The sequence below is a fragment of the Diorhabda sublineata genome, chromosome 4 (assembly GCF_026230105.1).
Source record: "Diorhabda sublineata isolate icDioSubl1.1 chromosome 4, icDioSubl1.1, whole genome shotgun sequence".
Taxonomy (NCBI): Eukaryota; Metazoa; Arthropoda; class Insecta; order Coleoptera; family Chrysomelidae; genus Diorhabda; species Diorhabda sublineata.
In genome coordinates this window covers 23,967,782-23,984,261 of record NC_079477.1, presented here as the reverse complement: position 1 = coordinate 23,984,261, position 16,480 = coordinate 23,967,782, and the positions used below count along the sequence as shown (strand labels likewise).

At 33.5% G+C, this 16,480-nt stretch overlaps 2 protein-coding genes across 3 annotated transcripts; one reads left to right on the top strand and one right to left on the bottom strand.

The window, feature by feature from the left end:
- The first annotated feature begins 8 nt into the window (after positions 1–8).
- LOC130442367 (chromodomain-helicase-DNA-binding protein Mi-2 homolog) lies at positions 9–12,823 on the top strand. Of its 2 annotated transcripts, none has more exons than XM_056776420.1 (26): positions 9–195; positions 656–735; positions 949–1,074; positions 1,133–1,277; positions 1,337–1,482; positions 1,556–1,729; positions 1,791–1,949; positions 2,008–2,194; positions 2,249–2,458; positions 2,519–2,817; positions 3,798–3,946; positions 4,010–4,354; positions 5,900–6,237; positions 7,490–7,713; positions 7,769–8,385; positions 8,444–8,639; positions 8,696–8,924; positions 8,986–9,284; positions 10,106–10,260; positions 10,318–10,650; positions 10,711–11,008; positions 11,063–11,386; positions 11,441–11,749; positions 11,805–11,999; positions 12,054–12,219; positions 12,486–12,823. In XM_056776420.1, exons 1-26 carry the CDS (start codon positions 159–161, stop codon positions 12,620–12,622), a joined length of 5,877 nt encoding a protein of 1,958 aa, XP_056632398.1. In that variant the 5' UTR covers positions 9–158; the 3' UTR covers positions 12,623–12,823. The 2 variants fall into 2 exon arrangements, with proteins under 2 accessions (XP_056632398.1, XP_056632397.1); XM_056776419.1 differs by having other exon boundaries at positions 12,054–12,225.
- Positions 12,820–14,884, bottom strand: LOC130442370 (macro domain-containing protein CT2219-like). The gene is made up of 4 exons (XM_056776425.1): positions 14,530–14,884; positions 14,313–14,481; positions 13,909–14,204; positions 12,820–12,925 (listed from the first exon to the last, which is right to left on the bottom strand). The coding sequence occupies exons 1-3, from the start codon at positions 14,857–14,859 to the stop codon at positions 13,909–13,911; spliced, it is 795 nt and encodes a 264-aa protein (XP_056632403.1). The 5' UTR covers positions 14,860–14,884; the 3' UTR covers positions 12,820–12,925.
- Positions 14,885–16,480: the final 1,596 nt, after the last annotated feature.

Sequence of the window (16,480 nt, the reverse complement as noted above, 5' to 3'; positions counted from 1 at the left end):
TAGCCAAAGTGGGGATAGGAAAAAGATCTAAAGAACACGGTCGAGTGGGTATCGTCGGTCATCGTGCATTATTATATTTGGTTAGTGCTGTGGATTAGTTAAAAATTTGATAAAATTTGTTAAACATCAACAACTTGTGTTCAAATATTCAATAAGGAATGGCATCGGACGATGAAGTCGATGATTCTTTCGCCGGTAAGTTTGTTTTGTCTAGTAAGCTAGATGCAAACGTAAGCCGACTTTAAATCTTCTTCAACTTTAAAATAAAATGTTTTGTAAACAAATCTGAATTTCACATAACCCTTTCAAATTATTATTCATTGGATATTTATTGGTTTTTCAGTCATTGCTTGAAATACAGTAACAAAAATCATAATTACTGCTTATAATCATTTCCATTATACCCGCGGGGGCAGGGGGAGGTAGGTTTTCATTATTTTTGTGACAGCGCGCGGGCATATCCTGACCCTTAACAAAATGGAGGATATCAAACAAAGAGATTGGCAGATTGCAAATTATATCATTTTAGTCAAAATTTTTATTATTATTTGGGGTTAGAGATTTCATAATTTCCCTCCAAAATCAAGTCATTATGACATTGACCAACGTCCACATGGTCGGAATTTGCGTTTGAAATATTTCTTTTATTATTTAGGGGAAGAAGATGCCCCCGAAGACACTGGCGAACAATTAGAAAATGATCCTGATTCCGAAGATGTTATGCCGAAAGGAGGGGTAAAACTTGAATTTTTATCATAATTATTTCTTTAATATGTAAACATAGTTTTGATAAACTTTTGAATGTATATGTGAACGAGATTTTGATGTTTTAGCAATAGTTTTGCATGAAACGTACTTTTAAATTGGTAGACTTATAAATAATATTTGTTCAATGAAATTCTCTATATTGCGTGAAAATTTAAAAAATATTCCATTTAATAAAAATAGGATGAAGATGATGATTATGAACCTGAAGACGGTAGGAAGAAAAAGAAAGGGAAAAAAAGAAAAGCGAAAGGAGAAGAAAAGAAAGGCAAGAAAAAGAAGAAAAAACGCAAAAATGATAGTGGAGATGTAAGATTGTATTGAAAATGCAAATTTACTATATGACACAATTTTAATGTTTTTTTAGGAAAGTGATTTTCCAGAAGAGGAAATTGCGGGCGGGGACTCAGATTATGGAAGTACCAGTAAAAGAGGAAGGAAAAAAGGTTCTACTAAACATTCATCTACTTCTTCTACTCCAACGCCAGCTGGTGATCACAGTACTGGAGGAGGTAATGTATCATTTGATGAAGTACTTTGTCTAAATATTACTAAATTGCCATACTTTCAGGAATGCCAACAATAGAACAAGTTTGCTCCACATTTGGTCTAACTGATGTTGAACTAGACTATTCTGATGCTGATATGCAAAATTTAACAACGTACAAACTGTTCCAACAACATGTTAGGCCTCTACTTACCAAGGAAAACCCAAAGGTATGTTGAATACTCCTTGGTAGTGAAAAATTCTACACATCGGAACAATTAACTACTATTTGTTTTATTTAAGGTACCAATGTCTAAACTTATGATGCTTGTAGCGGCGAAATGGCGTGAATTTTCAAATGCCAACCCTAGTTTACAGAGCGAAAGCGAATCATCAGCTGCAACACCATCTGAAGAAACGTACCCCAAAGTAAATCGATCTAGAGCATCTAAAGAGGCGGCACAAAAGATAGTAGAGGTGAAATATACTACATATAGTTTTACCACAATTCTTGACATTAATTTCTGATTTATTTTAGGCTGATTCTGAACCATATGACGATGACTTTGATGACGAAGAAGATGAGGAGAAATCTAAGAAAAAACGGAGTTCTAGAGGTAGACCAAGTAAAAAGAAAGCTGCTACTAAAGTCCCAACTCTCAAGATCAAACTAGGGAAAAGAAAAAGAGGCAGTTCGGTAATTATACAATTGTGTAGTTCCTAAACTTGAAATTTTCTTTCCGTAACTATTTTAGGATGAGGAAGGTGATAACAGTGCAGGGGGTTCAGACCGTGATTCAGATGCAGAATTTGAACAAATGTTACAAGAAGCTGAAGAACCTAAATCAAATAAATCGACCAATGGTGATGAGAGTGCCCAACCACCTGAAGCAAATGTAGAAGAAGCGCCACAACCAAAACGCAAAGCCAAAACAAAAATTGGTAAATACACTTTTAATCAAAATTAATGTTGAAATGTAATTTAAAATGAACTAGGTTGCAAGACAAAAAGGAAGAAGAAAGTTAAGGGCGGTAAACCAGAAGATGAAAACTATGAACACCAAGATTATTGTGAGGTTTGTCAGCAAGGGGGAGAAATTATCCTTTGTGATACTTGTCCTAGAGCCTACCATCTGGTATGCTTAGAACCGGAATTAGAAGAAGCACCCGAAGGAAAATGGAGTTGTCCTCATTGTGAAAATGAAGGTATTTATCCATATTTTATCTTATTATATAAAGAAATATGATTTATTTATTTTTAAATAGGTCCTGCCGAACAAGATGATGACGAACATCAAGAATTCTGTAGAGTTTGTAAAGACGGTGGAGAACTATTATGTTGTGATTCTTGCACATCTGCTTACCATACACATTGTCTCAATCCACCCCTTACGGACATTCCTGATGGGGATTGGAAATGTCCTAGATGTGGTTGTCCCCCTCTGGTGGGTAAAGTGGCTAAAATATTAACTTGGAAATGGGTTGACGAACCTCCAAAGAAGAAGGAGAATTCAGATGACGATTCACCTACAAGACACAGGGAATTCTTTGTAAAATGGCAGGAGGTGAGTATTCCCGCATTAAATTGAATTTTAGGAATGAACCATGTGTATAAACAATCATCACCAATAGGTATCCAGGGATATTATACAGTTAATTCAATATATAATGTAAAAATTTATTATTGTCTATAGAACACCATAGATATTTCCACGTATGAGTACTTTGGAGGTGTGTTGACAGAAGACAGGAAAATGAAGAGCAATAAATTAACAAGTGTTAACTAAGGAATGAATAAAACCATATGGGAATAAAACAAATGTAAGTATGGAAAAGAAAATATATACACAGTACCAACAACAGAAAATTGGATGATTGAGAAGAAAGATAAGATAAAAATATATGAAATTGAATTGAAATACCTAAGAATGTTATATGACCTATATAAAGAAGAGAGTTTCAAAAAGTAGAGAAGCAAACCAATAATTGAAAAATAGGCAATAAACAGCTGAATTGGCATGATATGAAGGAAAAAGGTGAATCCTTTGGAGGAAAGAATAAGAAACAAAAGAGTAGAAAAAATTGATGCAGGACAAAAAAGAAACTGCTAATTGAAAAATATGCAATGAACAGCTGAAAGAAATCAATACTTTGGACCAAGAGAATAAGAGACAAGAGAGTGGGATACAGAACAAAAACAAAAGCAATAATTGAAAAAATAGATAATAAACAGCTGAATTAGCATAAATTGTCTAAAGGAAAGAAATGAATACTTAGGAAGAAGAGAACAAGAGACAAAAGACAGTAGAATAAATGGATAAAACCAACAATTGAAGAAATAGGCAGTAAACAGCTGGTATGAATCACATAAAAGAGAAAGGTGAATTTTATGGAGGAAAAAAATAAGACAAAAGACGGTGAAAGAAATTAATATAGAACGAACCAGAATATTTATTCCACACCCAAAATAGTATAAAAAAAGGAATATTCTACAATTATTTTTAAGCCAATAAACTTTAATATATAATCAAATTTTCAATTTCAGCAATCTTATTGGCATTGTAGTTGGATAACCGAGCTCCAATTGGACGTGTATCATCCTCTAATGTTCCGTAGTTATTCCCGAAAATGGGATATGGAGGAACCTCCAAAGATCGAAGAACCAATAGATGAATCAGACAGTCGTTGCACCAGGTATGTATTAATCAATAATAATATACTTATAGATTTTATTATTTTATTTTAATTTTTTTACAGATTATTAAAAATGGGCGGTAAAAATAATGACGAAGAACTGGAAGAAAAGTATTACAAATACGGAGTTAAACCTGAATGGCTTGTAGTTCATCGTGTAATTAATCATAGGACGATGCGAGATGGTAGGACCTTGTATTTAGTAAAATGGCGTGAATTAACTTACGATCAAGCGACTTGGGAAGAGGAATCTGATGATATACCTGGACTCAAACCTGCTATTGAATATTATCACGATTTGAGAGCTGCCTGTTTAACTGGATCCGCCGGAAGTAAAATTGGTAAAAAAGGAAAATCAAAGAAATCGAAAACTAAAGAAATAATGGATGATGAAGATCGGAACGGACCGTTAGTATTATTTTTAATTCTCTTTATTACTTCTTGATCACTTTTATGAGTGTTACAATCATCATCTCGATTTGCTTTATATTTCTTGAATTTTATTACCTTTTATAATTTGAGTTTTCCTTAGACGTAAGAAAATAAATGATGAATCTAAAGAAATATTATATGAAAGAATATCCATGAATATTGTGGACTAATTTATTCCATTTATTATAGAACTAATTAATAACAAATGGGATGCACTCAAAATATAAAAATGGTAAACAGTACAGAAAACATAAACTCAAAGTCCGCTATTCCTCGCAGATTGAAATCTTGCTACCAAAAAAAAAGAAAGAAGGCGACTCCCAACAATTACCATTCGATTGCTTTAGTCCCAGCCAATGCCAGAAAGTCGTTAACCAGCAAGTTTTCAACCAAGAATCTCCTGGCCTTTGTCACCAACATGAACAATCACACTGGACAAATTGAAGGCTTTTGACATGATTTGACATTTGACAACTTTTTAATAAATTAACATCGTACAGTTTGTCGTCCACACTTATAGGTTAGCTTAGTAGTTTTCTCAAAGACCGATCCATCCAGGTTGCTATCGATGGATACACCTACGAAAGGTTTAAGGTCAATGCTGGTATTCCTCTGGGATGCATCTTGTCACCTACTCTTTTTCTCTTGTACATCAACGATGTACTCAACAAAACTGCAAACTTTCGAGGGCGAATTCATAGGCAGCAACAGGTTACGACCGTCAATACCAATCTTGGAAACATTCTGGAGTGGGATGGAAGCAATCTGATTGAGTTTAAGGCAGCAACGACCCGGGGTACTGTTTTTATAAAGAAAGCTCAGGGCTTGGTCCTGCCTGGACATAAAATAATCAGTTTGAACAAATTGTCGGTGCCAGAAATAATTTTTTTTGTTTGTCCATCATGAGGCATGATATTCAATGTAACAATTAGCAGTTTATTTCTCATATTTGGAAAAGTTATAATTTCTCAAGAATTTGAGCTATTCCTTTGAGCTATTGTTATTCTTGATGAAACTCGCATCAGAATTAATAAACCAAAAAGAACTTGATCCCTAGAATCGCAGCAAGAAAGGGAGACATAATAGATCTTTTGGGTCGGGGTGTATATGATACCCCAATATCTTGATCCGTATTATGAAATAATTAGAAAAGATTAACTCTTGTTTCTACTTGTGCAAAAGGTGATGTCCGAAAAATTTTTAGGTCCTTAATAGATTACAGTGAAGTCATGCGTAGTACACCAAGGTTCAAAATATGATCAGAACATACTGCTGGAACAAACCTTTAGTTTGCTATGCTAGTTTATATGCACTAATGTGTTACTTATAAATTGATTTATCAACAAAGTGCTATTTATAATCGATTCTAACACAAGATTTTTTCCAAATCCACCTACCAAATATTAATATCACTAGAAATTTATGAATGCTAGTTTAGGTGCAATTTTATTATCATACCAGTGAACATTACTTGAGATTCTTTTATTTTTTATTAACTAAACTTTTATTTTCTCTTTACAGACGTAGGTATACTCCGCCGCCAGAAAAACCTTGCAGCGATCTGAAGAAAAAAATGGATAAACAACCCTCTTATTTGGACGAAAGTGGTGTACTCCACGAATACCAATTAGAAGGATTGAATTGGCTTCGGTATTCCTGGGCGAACGGCATTGATACAATCCTAGCGGACGAGATGGGTTTAGGAAAAACAATCCAAACAATAGTGTTTTTATATTCGCTTTATAAAGAAGGTCATTGCAGAGGTCCGTTTTTAATTAGTGTACCTCTATCCACGATCATCAATTGGGAAAGAGAATTTGAAACTTGGGCACCGGATTTTTATTGTATCACGTATGTCGGTAGGTAGATTCAGTGAAATTTGTGAGACCTGGATGGGTGAGAAACTTCTTGGGACTGAATTCCATCTGTTTCCATAAAAACGATATGATTGCTGGGACGAAGATATCTGGAATTTTATCAACATCGATTTGTTTGTTTACTCGTTTTTGTACATAATTTTGAGCCTTAATGACCTTTAATTTTGGTTTTGCTTTACTATCGTGAATGTGCCATGTAAAATAATTCAGAATAAAGACAATATTCTGAAGATCAAGGTCAAACAACTTGGTATCAAAAACATTCTGGTAAGCAGACCAATGATTAAAGAAAAGGCACTGAAAACTGCAGAACAAGTATTAACAAAGGAAACGTGCAAGAATACAAACAAAGACTGGTACGACAAATAATCTGAAGAAACCAGAAAACATGGCAAGAAAGAGAAGAACAAATTGCAGAGTGTTTTTCAGTCTTACAAATCACTTATCCTAGAATACTTCAAAAGGTGTTGGAAGATACCTAACCTCGCCATATTATGAAGATAAAATCAATCTAATACTAAAGATGAAGATAATGAAGAAGCACGTGACCCAAACTAGTTAAATGATATTTTTAGAAGACCAACAATAAAGGTTGTAGTGGTTATTAACACCGAAAGTCATAAAAAGCCAATATGAACCTAGTTGAACTGACGCGAGGACGAGGTTTATAGAAATCAAAATTGCCTTCATAATATTATTGAAAGTTAGTTTAGGAATTTATGTAATCAAATAATCTGTATAATTGAATAAAGCGTGAATTGTTTACTATTAATCTCAGATAATCAGATAGTTATTAGTCATATAAATGTAGATTTCTATGTGATTTCTACTATTCACCTCTTGAAATTATTTCAAAAATATAAATGCCGTTCTTCAAAGGAAAAAACAACATCTTGCCTGACTAATATCTCGATGAATATTGAATTAAATCTCTTCTGAAGAGCGTGATATTCATGGACATATTTGTGGATATCAACATCCCCAATGGTTCGCAATTGCAAGGTTGTAACCACTGACTAGTTTAGACGTTATTACGTCTCATCAGAGTCTTATAACAACATCTCTTTCCAACTGAAGACAACGTCAAAGAGCGCAGTTATTTTGTTCATGGTTTATCTGTCGCCAAAACCATTTTGCATGTCCCTTGATTTCTCACTTAACCAAGTGTCACTAAAATTCTGATTTGGTTTATTAACTAGTGACCACAAGATTTTAACTTATCATTTTTTTTAAGGTGACAAGGACTGTAGAGCTGTAATTCGAGAAAACGAAATCAGTTTTGAGGAAGGGGCAGTGAGAGGTGGAAGAGCTTCAAGAATTAGAGCCAGTTCTATTAAATTTAATGTTTTACTTACGAGCTATGAATTAATTTGTATCGACTCTGCTTGTTTAGGTTCCATCGAATGGGCTGTTTTAGTAGTTGATGAAGCTCATAGACTTAAGAGCAATCAATCCAAAGTAAGATTATAATTTTAAAATCAACTAGTACATTAATTTATTATTTTTTTTTTAGTTTTTCAAAATATTAAATAGCTATAACATTGCCTATAAACTTCTTCTTACCGGTACACCTCTTCAAAACAACCTCGAGGAACTGTTCCACTTGCTTAACTTCCTCAATGGTCAAAAATTCAACGATCTTCTAACTTTCCAAGCGGAATTCGCAGATATATCTAAAGAAGATCAGGTGAAGAAATTACACGAAATGTTAGGACCTCATATGTTGCGACGTCTCAAGGCTGATGTAATGAAGAGCATGCCTTCTAAATCGGAATTCATAGTCAGAGTGGAATTGTCTCCAATGCAGAAGAAATACTATAAATATATTCTAACGAGGAATTTCGAAGCTTTAAATCCAAAAGGTGGTGGTCAGCAGGTGTCTCTGTTGAATATAATGATGGATTTGAAGAAATGTTGTAATCATCCATATCTGTTCCCAGCCGCCGCCGAAGAAGCTCCTCTAGGTCCTCACGGTAATTGGGATGTTGGACATTTAACGAAAGCTTCAGGGAAATTAGTACTTTTATCAAAAATGTTGAAAAAACTTCGAGAACAAGGTCACAGAGTGCTTATATTCTCGCAGATGACGAAAATGTTGGATATATTGGAAGATTTTTTGGAAGGGGAAGGGTAAGTTTTACTAAATCAATTTACTTATTTGTTCTTTTAATTTTTTATTATTCTTAAGGTATAAATATGAACGTATCGATGGAGCTATCACTGGAAATCTCCGACAGGAAGCCATTGATAGGTTCAACGCACCTGGTGCTCCCCAATTCGTTTTCTTGTTATCCACCAAAGCAGGTGGTTTAGGTATCAATCTAGCAACAGCTGATACCGTCATCATATATGATTCCGATTGGAATCCTCACAACGATATACAGGTAAAAAAGATAAAAATCTACTCTTATAAATACATTAATAACTTTTTTTTTCTAAGGCCTTTTCTCGAGCTCACCGTATTGGTCAAGCTAACAAAGTCATGATATATCGATTTGTAACTAGAAACAGTGTCGAAGAACGAGTTACGCAAGTCGCAAAAAGAAAAATGATGTTGACACATTTAGTAGTTAGACCCGGTATGGGTGGAAAAGGCGCCAACTTCACCAAACAGGAATTGGATGATATTTTAAGGTTCGGTACTGAAGAATTGTTCAAGGAAAGTGAAGGTAAGTGAATAATTTCTACAAATTTTCATAATATCAAAATTTTCTGATTAATTTCTTTTAGGTAAAGAAGACGAAGCTATACATTACGATGATAAAGCTGTAGGGGAGCTTCTAGATCGTTCCAAAGAAGGTATTGAACAAAAAGAAAGTTGGGCCAACGAATATTTGAGTTCTTTCAAAGTCGCCAGTTATGTAACAAAAGAAGGTGAAACTGAAGAAGAAGTCGATACAGAAATTATCAAACAAGAAGCTGAAAACACCGATCCTGCATACTGGATCAAATTATTAAGACATCATTATGAACAACAACAAGAAGATATTGCCAGAACTTTGGGCAAAGGAAAGAGAGTTAGGAAACAGGTAAAAAGAAAAAATGTTTTGTTGTTAAACATTCATAAAGGTAAGACAGTACCACAGGATGCTAAAAGGTTGCTTGGAGGTCGAATGGTGGAGAGTAAATGCATCCTGGACGCACTAACTAATATCTTCAGGAATATTGCTGAGATCATCTTTGAGATCTATAGGGGCAAATAGTGTAATAAAAAAAACAGTGGGCAACAGGATAGAGAACTAGTGAGAGTATACGTCCTTAATTAATCTGTTAGTTCCTTTCAAAAACTGAATTAATGAGTATTTCCTCCATTTTTTCTAGGCTACCAAGATGGAATATCAAACATTACATTTATAACCAGCTGGATGGTCGTTTTATCATCTAACATCCTACCAACCTTTCTGCAGTACAACCTCTGGTTGAAAGTATTTAGTATATTACAATCTGGTCAACAGCAGCCAATAAGTAATTCAAACTAAACTAACTCAAAAGGCTTGGTCTTTTCAAATCTCCTTTTAACTCAGTATTATCAAAGAACTGGATAACCTGGACATTGATATGATGGAGTCTTCAAGACTCTTGATTATCTGGTCAACTGTGACCATTTCCTGGTCCCTATTACGAACGTACCAATTGGCATCTACTATGTTCCTTAGTGCTTTATTTTGGAATCTTTGGATAATTGCTAAGTTGGTTGCTTTGGTGAATTCCCATAGTTTAATACCATAAGTCCAGCTTATTATGTAGAGAGGGAGTTTCTTCCAAATAGCCAGTACATTTTTCTATATTTCAGTGCACTCTCTTCTTTTTTAAATAAATAGATATAAAATCCTTTATTATTTTTTCTTAGGTTAATTATAACGATGGAGGAATGACAACTGATACAAGGGAAGATACGACATGGCAAGAGAATCTGTCTGATTATCATTCCGATTTTTCCGCCGGATCTGACGAGGACAAAGAGGACGACGATTTTGATGAAAAGAATGATGCTGATCTGAGCAGGTATGTGTAAAAGTTTCCTTATTAAATGTATTGTTATTTTCAATGATCAATCTTTAGGAGAAGCCGCAGGAAAATTGAAAGGAAGGACGAAAAAGATCGACCGCTACCACCACTTCTTGCTAGAGTCGGTGGTAATATTGAAGTACTCGGTTTTAACGCTAGACAACGTAAAGCTTTCCTAAACGCAATCATGCGATACGGAATGCCACCGCAAGACGCTTTTAATTCCCAATGGTTAGTACGTGATCTCAGAGGAAAATCCGAAAAGATTTTCAAAGCTTACGTTTCTCTATTTATGAGACATTTATGCGAACCCGGTGCTGATAATGCCGATAATTTTGCCGATGGTGTACCTAGAGAAGGACTTAGTAGACAACATGTTCTTACAAGGTAAATATTTACGATAACTTTTCTCAAGGTGAAAATAAAATGTAATTACTTCTTTTAAAGGATAGGAGTTATGTCTCTGATCAGGAAAAAGGTTCAAGAGTTCGAACACATCAACGGCGAGTACAGCATGCCAGAAGTCATTAAAAAAACCATAATGGATCAAAACAAAACTAGTACTTCTTCAACTGAAACGGAAACGCCCAAAAGCACGACAACTAGCACTAGCGCAACTCCAGCTACTAGCGCAGCACCTAGTCCAGCTCCAACGCAAGTTGAAGATAAAGAAAAAGATAAAGATTCGGTACAAAGTGATGAAGTTAAAGACGTTAAAGTAGATACAGAAGTTGAAGAAAAACAGGTATGTATAATTTTATTTGTTTCAACATTTTATTTACTAAATTATTGATTTTAGACTGATCCACCCGCTTCTGAAAAAGTAAAACAAGAAAACGAAGAAGTAAAAGAACTTTCGCCAAAGACTGAAACGACAGAAGTAACTTTCGAGGTAGATAAATCTGAAATAAAGTCCGAACTTGACACATCGTCTGTGACTAGTGAAGAAAAGAAAGAGGATAAAGAATCTGAAATAAAGAAAGAAGAAATAGAGGAAGTTAAAGATGAACCTAAAGAGGAAATTAAAAAAGATGATGAAAATGATAAGAAAGAAGACAAAATTAAAATTGAGAAAAAAGAAGATGATGATATTATGGTGATTGAACCGGATGAAAAAGATAAAGTAATTTTCTATATAAACTAAAAAAAAAGATATTGATTAAATTTTTTACAGAAGGATAAGAAAGAAATCGATTTGGAGGCTAAAAAACGTTTCATGTTCAATATCGCCGACGGTGGTTTCACAGAACTTCACACCCTATGGCTCAACGAGGAAAAAGCCGCCTCTCCAGGTAGAGAATACGAAATATGGCATCGTCGTCATGATTTTTGGTTATTAGCCGGCATTGTATCACACGGTTACGGTCGATGGCAGGATATACAAGCCGATGCTAGATTCGCAATTATAAACGAACCTTTTAAAATGGACGTGGGAAAGGGTAACTTTTTGGAAATCAAAAATAAGTTCTTAGCCAGGAGATTTAAGGTATTGAATAATTTGGGAACCTTTTGTGCGGTTTATTTATTTTAATCTATTTTAGTTACTGGAACAAGCGTTGGTAATCGAAGAACAACTTCGTCGCGCCGCTTATCTTAATCTCACACAAGATCCCAACCATCCAGCGATGTCTCTAAACGCTCGTTTTGCTGAAGTAGAATGTCTTGCCGAATCCCACCAACATCTTAGCAAGGAATCTTTGGCCGGTAACAAACCTGCTAATGCAGTACTACACAAGGTAAGTAAAGTAAGTAACATATTTTCTTTATGTACTAATTCGTTGTGGTTCTAGGTGCTGAATCAGCTCGAGGAGTTGTTGTCCGATATGAAATCGGACGTGTCTAGATTGCCCGCAACGTTAGCCAGGATACCACCGGTCGCGCAACGGTTGCAGATGTCAGAAAGGAGTATTTTATCTCGATTGGCTGCCACTTCCTCCACGAGTAGTCAATCGACAAGTAAGTGTACGTTATTTTTTATTTACTTTTTGGCTAATTCATCCTATTTGATAAATCTTTATGTCAAAAGCCTTTTATATCTAAAAAGAATGTTGGGGATGGTGAAGATTTTTCTTCAATTTGTTTTCCAAGAATAGAGAAGAAAATGAAAGTTAGCTTTTTTGTGATTAGTGTTGTTCCCATTTCATTTCCTTAATCATCAATTGCTTTTGTAATTTCCTTGATAACTTTTGGCGAATGAACCTGAATTTTTGTTTTTTTTTTAGCTCAAGTGATGAGTCAGTTCCCGCCGGGTTTCTCCGCTGGTTCCTTGCCAGGATTCACAGCCTCAAGTGGAAATTTCTCAAACTACAGGCCTCAATACTCAGTTCCCGGCCAACCTCCAGCGGGTTTTCCCTCATAATAATAATAATTATGTAATTTAAGAAAACACGAAGATAGCTCAAATCCATAAACTAATTTATTATTCCTTTTATCAAGAATATTTATTTTCGAGTCTGCGGATCTGTGTTTTGAAATTTTGTCATTTTAGGGCTTTAATATAGGTCATAGAAGAGATTCGGGGTATTATGTACATCATGTCAAATAAACGATTTTAAGTATTTGAAACATTTGTTTTTATTATTCTTTATTTTTAATTTACATCCAGAATTGAAGTTCTGGCTCTTGATTTTTTTAGGTAAGTTTAAAATTGTATCTCATAATTCTGAAACAAAAAATATTAATCTCAAACTAACAACATTGATAGTAACATTTTTTGAAAAATCAATCAGAGAATCACACAAAAAAATGTTTGTCTACAATATATTTAAAAAATGTTATTTTTTGACTTTACGAGGGTAAATTATTTTTTGAGCAAATTTAACAAAGAAAGTTGATTATTTCACAAAATTAACCATTTTTCAAATTAATTAAATCAACAAAAATTATTTTTTGGCAAATCTGACTAGAAAACTTCATATTTTGGCTAAACTACATTTGGAAGAGCTAGTTTATGACGAAACTGAAACATTGTCGTCTACAATACATTTAAAGAAGTCATTTTTCACATAATTACTTTAAATTTAACAACGAAATTTGCAAAATTACCCATTTTTTAAATCAACACGTCATTTTTTGACAGGATCAGACTATAAAACGTCATAATTTAGCCAAATTACATTTGGAAAAGTTATTTTATGACGAAATTGAGAAATTTTTGTCTTTGAAAAGTAATTTCTTTGGCATAACTACTTAGGAAAATTATTTTTGACAAATTTAACAAAGGAAATTGATTATTTTACAAAATTAACCATTTTTAAAAACAAGCAAAGCAACAAAAATCATATTTTGGGTATATCTAATTATAAAAGGTCATATTTTGGGTATATCCGATTATAAAATGTCATATTTTGGCCAAATTACATTTAGAAGATGTATTTTATGGTAAAATTGAAAAACTTTTGTCGACAATATATTTAACACAATTACTTAAAAAAATCATTTTCTATCAAATTTACAATTCTGCACTTATCATATACATTGTTACTATTTATCGTAGCAAAATATTCAAAAACATTTTATAGCTAATAAAAATTCATTTCATATCTAAGTAATAAAAAATGTAAAAATCCTGAAAATTTTGTAATTAAAAAGACATAATTATTGTAAAATATATTAAATTTAAGGAAAAACTATTAACAAACATACCTAGTTCAATGGAAAATATGATTGTAATAAACCCTCGTATATTTTCTTATCTTCATCCATGAACAAGCAAAATATAATGCGTTCAACATCGTTTTCGTTTGCTTCTAAATATTTCCGAATTGTGTAGGCAGCTACATGAGCAGCAGGTAAATTCGGATAACCATATATTCCTGTCGATATACAAGGAAAAGCTAAGGTTTTTAATTTGTATTCTGTCATTAGCTTTAAGCTGTTATTATAACAATTTCTCAGATCTCCAGTTTTTTCTCCTCGAGGTCCTACTGTATGTATCACATCTTGAACATAAACGGCAATTTTTACAAGAAAAAAGCTCAATTAACAACTAAATATTTTTGTTCTATACTAATTTTCTAGGGTAAACAATTGGAATCTCGAATACTTACATTTTGCTGGTAACTTATAACCCCCTGTAATTTTTGCTTCTCCTGTAGGACAACCTCCAAGAGTCATACACTCTTGTTTTAAAGACGGTCCAGCAGCTGCATGGATAGCCCCATCTACTCCTCCACCACCCAAAAGTGTAGAATTCGCTGCATTTACAATAGCGTCAATCTGAAATTATTTATGTTAGCAATACATTATTCAATTATTATTACTTACCTCCAGATGTGTGATATCACCGCAGTAATACGAAATTTTATTAATTAATAGATCATTCTTCGATTTGTCAATCTCACAACCTTGTAGTACATCTATTTTTGGTAAAAGTTTTTTATCGCCGGCGTATTGCTTCCAAGTTGGAATATCTTCTATTTTTACGTATGTTTTATATAACTTTCTTCTATCTTCTAAATTCATAGTTAAATATTTACGTTTCTCTGATTCCCAGTTAGTCATTTTTCTAGAAATTCGAGTGCATCTATTATATTTCAAAATTAACACAAAATGTTGAGGTCTCAGAAAAACAGCTGTTTTTGAAATATGCATCATTTTGTTTTATGCGAGAAGTATTGCCAACATAAAAACATCACACAATTTATAAAAACCAAGAGAGGATCATAGAATTATATAAGTTCACTTTTAGATATAAATCATATTATTTTCTAAAATTATATAATCTGTATTGAAGTATTCTTATCCTTATTTAAGTATTATTTGATTACAAGAAAAAAAATAGAACTATAAATTTAAAAGTATCAATTTAACTTAGAAATGTCATTGTAATGTAGGCTTATTTCTATGATAAATGGTGTTACTGGAAAATATGTTGAGCTCAACTTTTATAATCAAAAATCATTCATTTAAAACAATATATTTGCAAATTTCTTAACGTAATTAAAATTTGTCTTTTTTCAAAGGAATATTTGCGATCAATTTTTGAAAAGTCAGCCGTGATATATTCACGGTTAAGCTGATGTCCGCCATAATTTTCTTATAAAGTATAAGGCAACGTCGTCAGTTATTGAAGAGCACGAGTAATAATACTTTCTCATTATAATATAAATAATGATAGTTTTAATATTGTGAGTAGATTGATATTATTTTATAGTACTGTAAGTGAGTATAAAACAAACAATAAAGTAAAATTAATAAAATAAATCGACTTTTATTTACATTATGAAGTTAGGTACTTATGGATATCTCACAACGTCGTTGCCAGATTTTCCTCATTGGCTACGATATCTTGTATAAAATATAGTTAAATGACTTACTCAGGTTATAGAAAAACTGTCACTATAAATCACAACAGTCATTAATTCATTTCGTCCAAATCAATCGTAAATTTTCATATTGAAAACCAAATATTAAAAAATGCATAGAAGTATCGTTATTCCCAAAGGAACCATTAGCCCTGATAAAACTACAGTCATCAAAGTTCCAGTGACAGCACCCGAAAACACTACTCCACTTATAGTTGTTAATAAGCAATCTCCTAGATATAAACCATCAGATACGCAAGAATTTAATCCACAACAAACTCCAATACCCCAACAATACTCCAATCAAACTCAAATGTATCAATCTCAAAGAAGGTATCAACAAGATGAGACATATCGTAATCAGACTGCTCCAAGACAAAATATGAATCAAACAAACAATTCGCCTTGTGATTGTAATGCCAATAAAAGTCCCGCAGTACAATCCCCAACACCGGACACATCTAACATAATTGCTTATTGTACCGATAAAATTCCCGAAGCTGAGGATGATGCTTTGGAGTGTGAATGCAACGTTGACAACGATGTTCCCGAAATTAACGATGACGTACCCTACACCGAGAATGATGATTCGTCGTGTTTCTGTGACGATTACTCCAATTGTGTATATGAAACCTCACAAAGTCAGTATAATCCCGCATCGTCGAATGTAAATGATTTTTATAATAGGACACCCGCGCAACTTCCCAACTATAATGACGTCGACGATGATGCTACTAATTGTCAATGTAGCGATTCCGCACCTTGTCAGACTTATTCAAGCCAGCAGGATACGTATCAATACCCAGTTGATCCTTCGAATGATTTTGATAACTATTCATCGTTCATGAGAGGATTGGAAAGCGGATATCCGGCAACAATGAATCAACAACCTCAAAATGGGAAGTTATGTA